Source organism: Apteryx rowi, unplaced genomic scaffold, assembly GCF_003343035.1.
Source record: "Apteryx rowi isolate R43461 unplaced genomic scaffold, aptRow1 scaffold_21, whole genome shotgun sequence".
NCBI classification, from domain to species: Eukaryota; Metazoa; Chordata; class Aves; order Apterygiformes; family Apterygidae; genus Apteryx; species Apteryx rowi.
In genome coordinates, this window is record NW_020448419.1 from 2,073,518 (window position 1) to 2,085,653 (window position 12,136).

Sequence of the window (12,136 nt, forward strand, 5' to 3'; positions counted from 1 at the left end):
CTAAGCAGCACCTTCATAGAAATAGCCAGGTGTCACAAGTTAGAGCAGCCCTCAACACTGAGGAGGGCAGAGAGAAGCAGCTGTTGCCGGTTCGTGTTTCACCTACCCCTTTCACTAACACCTGGGCTATGCCCTCCAGGCCTACGTGGAGCAAGGGGTCCTTTTCGGACTGTTGCTCCCTATTGCAAGCACGTGGAGTTGTGTTCTTATCTTGCTTTCCCTGAGAATGTCATAATCTACTCGGAAAAGTGCAAAGAAACAACTGGAGAAGTGGAGACACTATTCTCTTGTTATGCCCCCCTCAAAGCAGGCGGCTGCGGAGTAACGGAAGCGGAGACAAGGGTGGTGGTTGATCAGAACGCTTCCTGTAATACTGCAGCTGGTAAAAAAAACTCCTAGGAAAACAGTGCTCTCGCATTTTTTCCAGATATGAAGCAGAATGATTCAGGTATTTGAATTAAAAATTATGGGACAGAATGAGAAAACATGTCTCAAATTTATAAGCAATGGCAATCACCTTAATTTATTTCCTATCGAAAAGCCACTGACCAGTACAACGAGAGCTGCAAAATGTTTTCCAGACAGGTTGGCTCGGTTTCACCTAGACCTAACAATTGAGAAAGTAACCACTGAAAGTGAGAATTGCTGTAAAATTACAGCCGTGTTTCTCTGCACCCAGCAAGACATTTTTATCCACTCTCCACTACAGCGCTATTTAAATGACTTGGATACTGAAGACCGTGACCAGTTAAAGTACATGTTTTTGCTGGAAACAATTTCTATAATTAAGAACCCTGAACCAAAGTGAAGTAACACAATTTCTCAGAATTTACACTGGTCTTCTTATAATGAACTTGCAAGTAGTCCAGAAATGTTGTTCTCTCTCTCTTTTTTTTAAATACACATACTCACGTTCTACTGCTTGAAGAGCATTATGTATCTCCAAGCTGGGGTTATTTCAACCGCCTCAGTTACTGACCTGAAGCAATTACCATTATTTTCTGAATTTGGGTCTTACTGCTAAGCTCAGAGATACAGCTGCCCTCCCTCACAACGATGGCGTAATCTAAAGGACGCTATTGTCCAGGGTTACAGTGTCTCACCTCTTAACTAGACCCTCTCCCAGGGACACCGCCAGTGCTGGGAAAGGTATTTTGTATCCTCTGATCTTGATCTTTCCCCCTAAGTTTTAGCAACAGTCTTAAAAAATGCACTTGTCTTTTTTGGAAGCTATTGTACGTTTCAGCTAATTTTCACAATGAATTTTGTTTCAAGCAATTAAAAGCAATTGATACTAAAATAATGATTATTTTAACAGAATAAAGGCTGATACTCTATTAGACAACATTCGCCTGAGAAAAATAGCTAAATGAAAGGACTGCCATCTTGTTGTTTAAAATTATATTTGTTTTCCTGCATTTATTCAGATTCCACTGATTTATTTAGGATTTCCTACAGTATTTTTAAATTGGTGTTAAAACAAATCAACTTGTACCTCCAGCAATTCTGATGAAACATCAAATTTGTAGTCTTTGCCATTTTCCTCCTCTGGTTCCATCCGCTTATAAAACAGCATGTAAGCACTGTGTGTCTTTAAGAAAAAAAAATCTGTATAATTTTTGCTTTGAGGGATAAATCATGAAAGTAGAAATATGTCCATATAACAAGTGTTTGGAGAAAAATACCTTTTCAAAGGAGAAGTCCATAAATTTATCAGTCACCGAATCATATGTTTTTGTCTGTCAAGAAGAAAATAAAAGAATTAATGACAAACCTTTTTTTAAATAGTCTGTTATTGATAATTTGAGGTAAATGTGCAAGTGGACTACTTCATGGCATTTACAGAGAGGCTACTGACAATTTATTTCTTGCTCAAAGCATTACAAATAGTCTTGTCCTTCTTTCTTCTGCAGTGGCCCACTCCAATTTTTCAAAGCTGCTATGCAGTATTTAGACCTTGCTTGTTATCCAGCTCCTTGCCTCATCACACAGATACCTCCTCTTTTTTTGGAACCTAAAGATATTTTACCTATTTGCCAAACAACCGTTTCTGTTTTATTTCAGCATATTGTCTTTATCACTTATTCACATAACTGCTTTAATATGATACTGCATTATTAATAATGTGTTTTATAAAATGATATATACCTATATAATTTTTAACAATGACCAATTCAGGCATACCCTGAGTACGTTTGAGAGTCATTTTACAGTTGTTTGTATTAACACTGCGTAAAAACATTCACACCAATGGCAAAAGACGCTGAGGTGACCCAAAAGATAAAGCCGATTAAGAAACCTTGCACTTCCAAATGCAAACAAACATCTTACCAACTTGAGAAATTTTATCTTCTTACTTTAAAAAGAACAAGCAAAACTCTTTAAGCCTGTGGATCTCCAAGCTTGAAAATTACTGACTGATATCAGAGCTCAAAGTCCTGTCCTGCTGAACAACAGCATAGCTGTACGTGGAACTGACACCATTCAGTTGTCACCAATTAACAAGGATCTGACCACAAGAGGTTCTCGGACCAGAACCCAGCAATTACTGGCATAAAGTCTAGGCAGAGATCAAAAAGCCTTGTTCTTCAGAAATAGGTATAGTAGGTATAGATATAGATTTGAAATAATTATTTCTTCAGTCAACAGTCTGAGCAAGAAGGCCATCCAAGAGAATGGTTCCTTCTCCGGCTTCCTGAAGCTCCTGCTCCTGATTTCTTCCTGAAGCAGCAGCATCCTCACTTCTTGTAAGTAAATAAATGATATGATGATAGATATAGTGAAGAGTAAAAGAAATACCTAAACTTTTAGAGACTGACTTCACTAATTTATTTTGATTCATTAGTAATATCTAGGCTGTATTTTTGATACCTGTCTTTTAAAAACACATAAAAAAAATACTTGGATCAATATCCACAAATTAAATTAATATGATAGTTGGTACAGGAGGAATTAAAATCATTCTTCTTTATCAGCTTAACCTCTGTTCAAAGCATGGTGTCTTAGAGAAAGTGAAGAAAAAATAGAAATTGCATCATCTGCAGAAACAGTCTCGCTCTGCAAAGTCTTTCATCCCCCAAAAGATCACTTGAGGAGACCAACAGTGGGAGGAACAGCTGATCAACAGGAACATAGGATTAAGCATCACCTACATAACAAAAATGTCTAAAATATAATACAACTCAGCTAACTCTTCCAACCATTTCACATACATTCACAACAGGTGATATACCAAAGGTGAACACTATGAAACCCTTCATGAAAGGGTCTTCAGAGCAGAGATTATAATAGTCGAACATGAGAAAAATAAAAGCCTTAACTTACAGTCATTTCTCCACCAAAACATTCAGAAGCAAGCTGGGCAGAATCAAATGGTTTTACTTCAGCATCATTGAAAAGATACCTGTAAGAGAGTAAGCTTTTGACACAACTGCCCTACGTGGCTCCAGGCAGGTAAACGCACAACAAACACATAAGAGGATTCTTCAGATTAAGTATTCCTATTAATTACTAAAATCTTGTTTTAAACATTGGCAAAGTAAAAAGTGATCCCAAAAGTGACTTTCAATAAGATCACAGGAAGTTAGGATTTCAACAGATATCTTTTTTCAATTGAGACACACATTATTTTTCCCATTTCTCTACCCTGCCTCTGGTGGAGACAGAGTTCTGATGTAGCCAAGGAGATTTGCCTATCTCTTTTCAATTTGAGTGAAGCGGAAATCAAAATTAAAAAGCAGAGAACCATTTCATGTAACAGCAGGGCTCAGAGAAAGATGGTCTACTTTTTGCACTGCCTTTGGAGCAGAGATTGGGTGGCCAGTGGGAACCATTTCAAAAATGCTCCAGCCAGCTAGGATAGAGAAGAGGAAGAGAGGAAATCTTGTCTCTTATTTCAGTGTCTTAGCTGAGAAACTGAGATATGACTTCCAGAAATGGCTGGTGCTCTGTTCCTTGCTCTGTGTCACCTTGCAAGAACTCCCCCCTTTCCATGCCTGCCTGTCATCCTGTCCCGAGGGCTCCCTCTTCCAACTATTTTTTCCCTCTTCATCACCATGATATGGCCAATGTATACAGAAGTTCCCAAATTAAAGTCAGATGTCATAGGCAACAAAATACTATAATTCTTTTTAGAAAGAAAGAAAATATTGCACAGTGTTTGGTCATGTTTCTATCAGTAGGTCTCTGCTCATCACCTATGCCTAGGAAGGCATCTATCCCCACTTTTTTAATCTTTAGAAACAAGTAATAGAAATATAAATACTGTCAAATAGTCCAGCATATCACTGTAAATTGCATCCGGGTGGAACTGACCAATAGGCAAAAATCACTAGCTAAATAAACTTAAAAATGAAATGTGAAAACAATATATTCCACATATAAAAAGCACACTAAGAACAGATTTTAATAACCTAAGTATTGTAACAGCATTTCCTCCACACAGAGTTCAGTGAGTTTACAAAGAAGAAAATTTGGTTCACTGAAACCTGACAAAATGAAAAGAACTGAATTTCAAATTCATAAATGTAGCTGTATGCTCTTCAAAGGTAAGAACCACCTTTTATGATGAAGGACAACATTAAATCTTACCGTTTATATACACTGAAGTATTTATGATATAGTCATCAATATTTGTGTCAGGAAACAAGCATTGGCTGTAATGTAACGCTAGCAAGGCACTCTGCTGCTGCCCCTGGCTCCAGGGCGCTCCACGACTATTACAGCTGCAGCCCACGATCATGCATGCTAAGACGTTAATATACTTACAACTATCAAACCCCAACACCTTGGGCTCTTGAAAGGGACCTACAGCATGTATCTCCTATATGACTGGGTCGGACAGAGTCAGCAATTTTTATTAACTTAAACATAAGAAATGATAGAATTTTGCTTTGTATAACTCACCATTTGTTGTTTTTGTAAGCATGGGGGTTGACTATATCTCTGATAAAACTGTAGTAATGTCCACCGTCTGCTGTTCCCGTATGAACTGTCACGCCTATCAAATCATACTCGTAACTCTCAGTCTCTTTCAAATATTCACCATCTTCCTTAAAACCTTAAATAATTTAATACAACATTTAGCCAGTTATTTCCTGAACATCTGAACTTCAGCGTTGGTGTGTCTTACATACACATTTCCTGCAGTTACACTTAAAATTTTTCCTTTTCTTTCAGCACTGCACAACGAAGACAGCCAGAAAATCCACACCCAACAGAAGCAGCACAGATCTCTACTCTTGTGAAACATTTGCAGTTTTTTGCAAGGCACCACTACTGAAGAAGTTAGAATTAATAACTAAGTTATTCCAAATTAGCAAATCTTATTTATCATGGCAGTTGGTCAGCCATTTTCTGAAGTTCAAGTATTGCTCTACAAAACCAAAGTAGACCAATAACTAACTGTATGTAACTACTTGCAATTTCTTTCATATTTCATAAACAGTTTTAGGCATAATTTGAAAATACTTGGTCAATTTTCTCATATTAAATAAAATGCATAATTTCTTTGGAAATACAGATTGATTAAAACTTTCTTTGATTCTATTTTCTTTAAAAAATCACTAATTGTTTGCAGGTGACATATACAGATGGCAGAAACATGAAAGAGACAAAGAATGCTGAATTCATTTTATGAGGCATACCTTCTTTTCTGTCATTTTTTCCCATGAGGAAATCTTCAGTGTAAGGTGTCATATCCAAACGCAAAGGGAATGAAAAATGTGTATTGACTTTCTCCTTCATCATGGTTACCATATTAAATGTATATCTCATTGTGTTGAAGCTTAAGATACGAGGTAGTTTCTTAAAACATGCCCTGAAAGATTAAAAATAATAAAGATTTAAGAAACCTTAGTTGGTTAAATGATATTTTCACAAAGATGTTCAAGCCATTTATTTCAAGCATAAAATTGAAAATCAGTTACAAAGTCACCTAAAACGTAGAATTCAGCAATCACAATGCCTTAGAGTAGGGCAGACTGATGGCATAAAAGTCAAATTTAGCTTATTGAACAATTCCATTTAGGCTATCATCTTGCCTTGGAATGGACATCAAATTTACTGGTAGGGCAAGAATAATAGTTTACTAAACAGATGTAGTAAAATGAACACTGAAGGCATTCAGCAATGCAACGCCCATCATTAGAAGGAGTTACTATTTTGTGACTGACAAATCTCAATGCAGAACATATCTTGTGTTCAATCTCATAAACTGCACATTAATGATTTTCAAATGGTGTACTCTTACACCCATGTCGTTTATAATACCTACAAAAAACAGCTACGAAGTTTTTCCTCTTAAGAATAAAATTTTGTTAACCGCAGTAAAAAGATAATGCAAAATTGGTAGTTTTATTTTTCTGTGCTTTAGTAGACATTTTCAAGTATGGAAAGATTTTAAAAGTTACCAAATTTAGAAGGAGAAATTTGGGATTAGATATGAAGCCTAAGCAATTATCTTCCATAATGAATAATACAAATACTGAACAAATGCCAAAAGAATTTCATTTTTCAAAAACAGGAAAAGTAACAAATTTCAAAAGGTACTAATTCCAGGTACAAATGTCTTCTAATTTACATAAAACAGGTCTTGAACACTTTACTGAATAGGTTATCTTTTTCTAAAATGTCTTGCGTTCTTCCTTTTAGAAATCTATCTTTTTATATGCCCATTTGCATAAGGATCACATCCTCAAAGGCCTTTGTCTCAATGAGGGCATGATCCTGTTTCATCTCAAGGACTGCTCTAATTCAAATAGTAAACTCAGTAATTTACTGATAAGAAACATTAGGAATGTTAAATTTCTTCTTAATCATACCTTTTTTCAGCCCGCACTTTCTTCCCACAATGAGAACATGTATACATGTTGTCACCTTCCAAGGTGTCTTTAATGGTTACTTCATCAAGAGATTCCTATAAAAAAGGAGGAGCTTGTGTTTATACTGGGTATTTATATCTTGTGCTTACATGCCCTGCTTTACTACTTTACAGGACCCTCTCTCGATCTTTTAATAAGTTTAATCAGCAACACTTCCATGAATTATGAAACAAAGTTGGTTAAAGTCACCAAAGAGTTTGCAACAAGAACATACATCTGTACTGTAAGATTGGTTTGACGTTGTAATAGAAGGACTGGTGCCTAGAACCAAGACACAAAATTAAGGAATCAGTTTAGAAAAACGGTACTCTATATTCCAAGCTATTCCAAACAATTGAAGTGCTCTAAAACCAAATTCAAAGTGTGTGGATTAATAATTGTTTGAAAAAAAAAAATCAACCTAAAATGATCCTGATGTACGTTCTAAATTAACTTAATAAGCAATAGCTCATGTGGGCACATAAAATCTTTTGATATTTACAAATCTCTCATTTAAAATGTGACCATGGCTTTTTCAAAACCAAGAAACGAGTATGTAGTAAGTACTGATTGTAACACAATCTTTAGTGAAATACTGTAAATCAATGTCAAATGGCACCAGCTGATAGCATGTTGCATTGAAAAGATGAAACAACTCGACCAGATTACCTAGTACTAGCAACTAGTAATAGCAACCTAGAAATACACCAAGCTTACAGTGCAGATACAAAAAGCATTAACATATTCAATACAATAACGGACAAATCTCTTACACTCAACTGCATTTATTACATTTACACAACTGTGATCTATGCATCGCAGCTTCGCATTACTTACATAAATATTCTTCATATCTGCCACCTGGCATCTTACTGTATAGAACTCTTCAGCAGTCTGACTAACATGCTCACAGTCCTAAATCACGGCAATGAAAAAGAAAAGCAATGAAATAACTATATTGTAAATTAAAAAATATATATTGAAAAGATATGGATAGGAAAAAGAATACTTACCAAAGAAACAACATTGTTTGTAATAACACCTCCAAACAAGCTTTTCACTGTATTTTTCTGTGAATGAATTAATAAATTCTGTCAAGAAAACTTGAGCAAATCCATAATTTTTCAAGCTTCCTTTTGCTCCCCTTTAATAACTCACCAGTTCTGGAGACATTTCTTCTATTTTTGTTATTAGGTCAGTGAAGAATTCAGTCATATCCTTCTGCTCTCCCGTGTTGAGTGGCTGCTTATCCATGGTATAGGTTTTACAGAAAGGCCTTGGATTGTATGCCTTACATTCACTCTCCTTTAGGCAAAAAAACAAGCAAAACAAATCAACACAAAATCCTTATATTTTTAAGTCACACAGATATACTGAACATACGTGTACAAAATTGTATTCAAAAATGCACCTATTTTATATACGATATATGCAATTATATACAGTATATAATAATATAATATGCCTACTTGGTGATAAAGTTTGGTAAGTGTTTAAATGTTTATGATAAAATGGAAAGCAGTTTTTACCTAACTGATCACAAGAGAACCATTATCAAAATAAAAGTATTTTGCCAAAGATGTGACATATTCACTTTTTGCATATCTGTTCTGCCACAAAATACAGTATGAGGAACATCAGAGTATCTTTATGCATTTCTGGACGTTACTGACTTTGATCTTGAGAACTGCTTAATTCTTATTCAGACTTCTCTGTGGGATAAAACTGCATCACCTAGTTCTCCACTGCAAGTGTTCAATCAGAGAAAAGGGTTTTCATATAAAGCAATTCTGAAGAACACATCATCCAATTTCAATACTGTACACACTGGGAATGTAGAATTTATTTACAGCTGAATCTGTCATCGTAAATGATGAAAATGACCTGAAGGTGTTATAGTAAGAGGATACTCTAAATATGCACTTCTTTCTTTTAAGGATGTGTGGTGAGACAGTGCTTCCTGTAAATATTATCTGTTTTGGAACAAAGTTTTTCTTCAAGCTTTTAATAAATCTTTATATGATTTTATGTTCTTAAATTATTTTACACCTACACAAATACTTAGATCTGTTTTTTTCTGTGATTCATGGCAGGCAGTAGATGCCTACATTCCTCTTCTCTTTTTGTCTCCAAAGAGCTTATGAATTTCTTTCGCAGAAGCTATTGCAAAGAAGAAAAATTACTCAGCTCTCCTCAGTCCTCCTTTTAGTTTTCTATATCCTATTAAAAATACTTTCACTATTTCAGGCAGTGTTTCACTATTTTAACAACAGCAAACACCTATGTAATGCTTCATATTTATTACTCAGGCTGTTAGAATTTCAAAAGTATTAGTTGTTTTTAATGATTTGTTTTAACAGATTGCTCTTTCAAACACTGGAGCAAGGAAAATGCAATGAACAAAAATAATATATTTTATTTTACACAGAAGGAAACTAGGGCAAACAAGAGAGAAGGCAACTTCCCCAAATTGCTCCATGATTGAACTAAGAATCTAGTTCAACCCTCTACAACAAGATGAATGACAACGGTGTTGCACAGACATCCATGTCAGAGGAAAAACAATTTATCGGGATCTTGGCAGAGGGTCATGCTCACAAAGGGAATCAAAACTCCCTAACAGGGCAGTGAGTCACTGTTTGGCAGTGACAGGAGTCTGTAGCAGGGATCCTTGCAGTGGGGTCTTCAGCTAGATCTGGACTGACTCCTTGAACCACTGTTTTGCTCAGTTCCTATCATCCAGCTGGCCATGGTCTTACACGACCACCCCAGCATATGCGTAAGTCATCACTACTGACACCCCTTAACTACAGACAAAGCATTGCTTAAGTATCTTTAGCTCCATACAGAAGACTGTCCTGTGTGAACAGTTTCTACTGACAATTTACAAACCTCATTTTACGAACTGTACTAGGCCTGGCACAGGGATTTCTCAAACTCCCCCAAATTCCCTCCTGGAGGGCTCCTTTAGCAATCACTCAAATACTTACTTGTGAAGGCAGGAGACAATCTCCTGCTTCCACACTGGTTCACTGTCTCAAACCACTCCGCTATTTCATCTACGGAGATGCCTGGCCAGGGAGCTCCTGGACCACCCAGGGAATTACCAGCTCAAGGGGACAGGGCATGCCTACAGGCACAGCCCTGATGTCCAGCTACACCATGACTGTAACTGAAGAGCAGGCTTCATTTTCATACCTATAACTCACTCGCAACTTAACTCCCCGAGCTCTTGGCACAACAGCAAACACACTATGCTTGCCTGAGCATTAGCATGCTGGGCAGAAGGGTTTCAATAGATGAAGCATTCTCCAACTATGGAACCTGAGCTTGATGTTCCCATCCATTCACTTCACAACCATTTTTCAAGAACACAGTAGACAGTCACTAGTGTTTGGGAGCTTGGGCCGGTTAATTATAGCTGGTGTCCAACATTAAACTCTATTTTAGATTAAGATTTACATTGCTTCTTCATGAAAACCTGTGCAGTATCATAAATTATGCCAATATTTCCTTAACTGATTTGCTGAACTACAGCTTTAAAGTGGGTAAAAACTATTTCAGCCAAGACCCTCATTTACAGCTTAGGCGCAACAGACTTAAGCTGCCAAGAATTCACATATAGAATGGTAGCTACATTTTTCTTTTTTCTTTTAAGGAAAATGGGATACTTTATAAAATATCCTCTTTCGCACCTACCATTAAGTATGTAAACATTTTCTGGAGTTCTAGTAGAGTGGTCTTGTGTTTCATATCTTCTGAATACTAAAAGAAATTCATAAAAGACGACTTTATCTTTTTGTTTATTACTTTCCAAAAACAGTATTTAAAAAGATGAAATAATCATCTTTTTAAATAAAAAAATATAACTTTATTATGGACAATTAAGAAAAAAGATTGTGCACATGAACACATAGTACACTATTTTACACTTATATATCACTACTGCTCATATTTTGGCACATTAACACTAAACCTATGTCAAAAAGCAACTTTATTTTCTAAAAACTTATTCCAGCTAAGAGCTTTTGGTAAGTATTAGAAAGGCATTCAGCTACAGATCAGCAGCTTCCTTTTTTAATTTTATTTTTTACTTTTATTTATAAATGTTTAATTCTAGATGAAGTTAAGTGGCAACTAACAACTTAATGATAATAAAAAACGATGAGGACACTGTCAATTAGGGTGTTTCACACATTATATATGCCCTGTTCACATCAGGGATCAAAACGAAGCTTTCTTTGTTACAATAAATAGCTAGAACTAATAATATCATATTTCTGAAAGTTACCCAATGTATAATAATTTATAGGATTTGCAATATTTCTGGGAGCACAAGATACATGCTCAGGGACTTTATAAACATTCAAGAATAACATTTTTTCTAACAAGATGACAAACTTGGAGTTCGGAACAACACAATACACATAAAAACAAACTTGAATCAATGTAGTTGATAGCAACATAAATATGAATTTGAGAATATGCTTTATTAGACCTTCACCTTAGAAACATATTGCATTACAAATATATTTACAAAAATCTCTCTTCGCTTTAGACATCAGCAAAAGAATCCAACCAAACAAAAAGCAAACTAACAATCCTGAAGAAATATATTACAGCAAGAAGTAAATCTTAAAAGTAAGTCTATACTCTATCAGCCTTTACACTGACTCTAAATTTAAACTTCTACCAAAATCCACCCAAGGAATGGAAGACCCCAAACCATACCTTTGCAGTAAAGATTGCTTGCCTGGCCTCTGGAATCATATACAGTTGCTGAATAGTGGATGCCAAGTAACAAGTTGCTCCGAGATTAGTTAGACCCACAAACCTACATTCAGCTCGAACATCATCATGTGGCCAATAATCCCACTTGTAAGGTGCATGGGAAGCTGGAAAAAGTATAAATCACCAAAAAAAATTAAAAAAAAAACAATTCAAAGTATAATTTACCAAGATGACACAAATAAATTTGAAAACTTTATGCTTACATTAATAAAATACATCCTGTTTCTCATTCTAAATGTACAGACACGAGCAAGACTACCTGTTTTTTAAGCAAATGCATGATGGGTATGTCAGGGAGATCACTTTATGTCTTGATACAAGAACCATCCTCTCCAGTTACCTCTAGAAAAGCAAGAGGCCACCTAGAAAGAGAGGTGGTGCACAGAGACATGGTTCCATACATCTTATCCTCACCTCTACTCCCTGGGTAACAGAAAGCACAGCAGAACACACTACTTTGGGCTGCAAGTGATTTGCCACTTTTA

The 12,136-nt window shown here is 35.8% G+C and overlaps 1 protein-coding gene across 5 annotated transcripts in view; it reads right to left on the minus strand.

Moving 5' to 3' along the window:
• Positions 1–12,136, minus strand: part of USP34 (ubiquitin specific peptidase 34) — a 141,982-nt gene that overhangs the window by 29,570 nt on the left and 100,276 nt on the right. For all 5 annotated transcript variants that reach the window (XM_026064130.1, XM_026064129.1, XM_026064132.1 and 2 more), the window contains 11 exons: positions 11,592–11,755; positions 10,560–10,625; positions 8,019–8,165; positions 7,874–7,930; positions 7,698–7,775; positions 6,822–6,916; positions 5,646–5,818; positions 4,906–5,059; positions 3,325–3,403; positions 1,686–1,739; positions 1,496–1,591 (listed from right to left, as the gene is read on the minus strand). In XM_026064130.1, the coding sequence (XP_025919915.1) occupies positions 1,496–1,591; positions 1,686–1,739; positions 3,325–3,403; positions 4,906–5,059; positions 5,646–5,818; positions 6,822–6,916; positions 7,698–7,775; positions 7,874–7,930; positions 8,019–8,165; positions 10,560–10,625; positions 11,592–11,755 (1,163 nt within the window). The remainder of the gene's footprint in view (positions 1–1,495; positions 1,592–1,685; positions 1,740–3,324; positions 3,404–4,905; positions 5,060–5,645; positions 5,819–6,821; positions 6,917–7,697; positions 7,776–7,873; positions 7,931–8,018; positions 8,166–10,559; positions 10,626–11,591; positions 11,756–12,136) is intronic.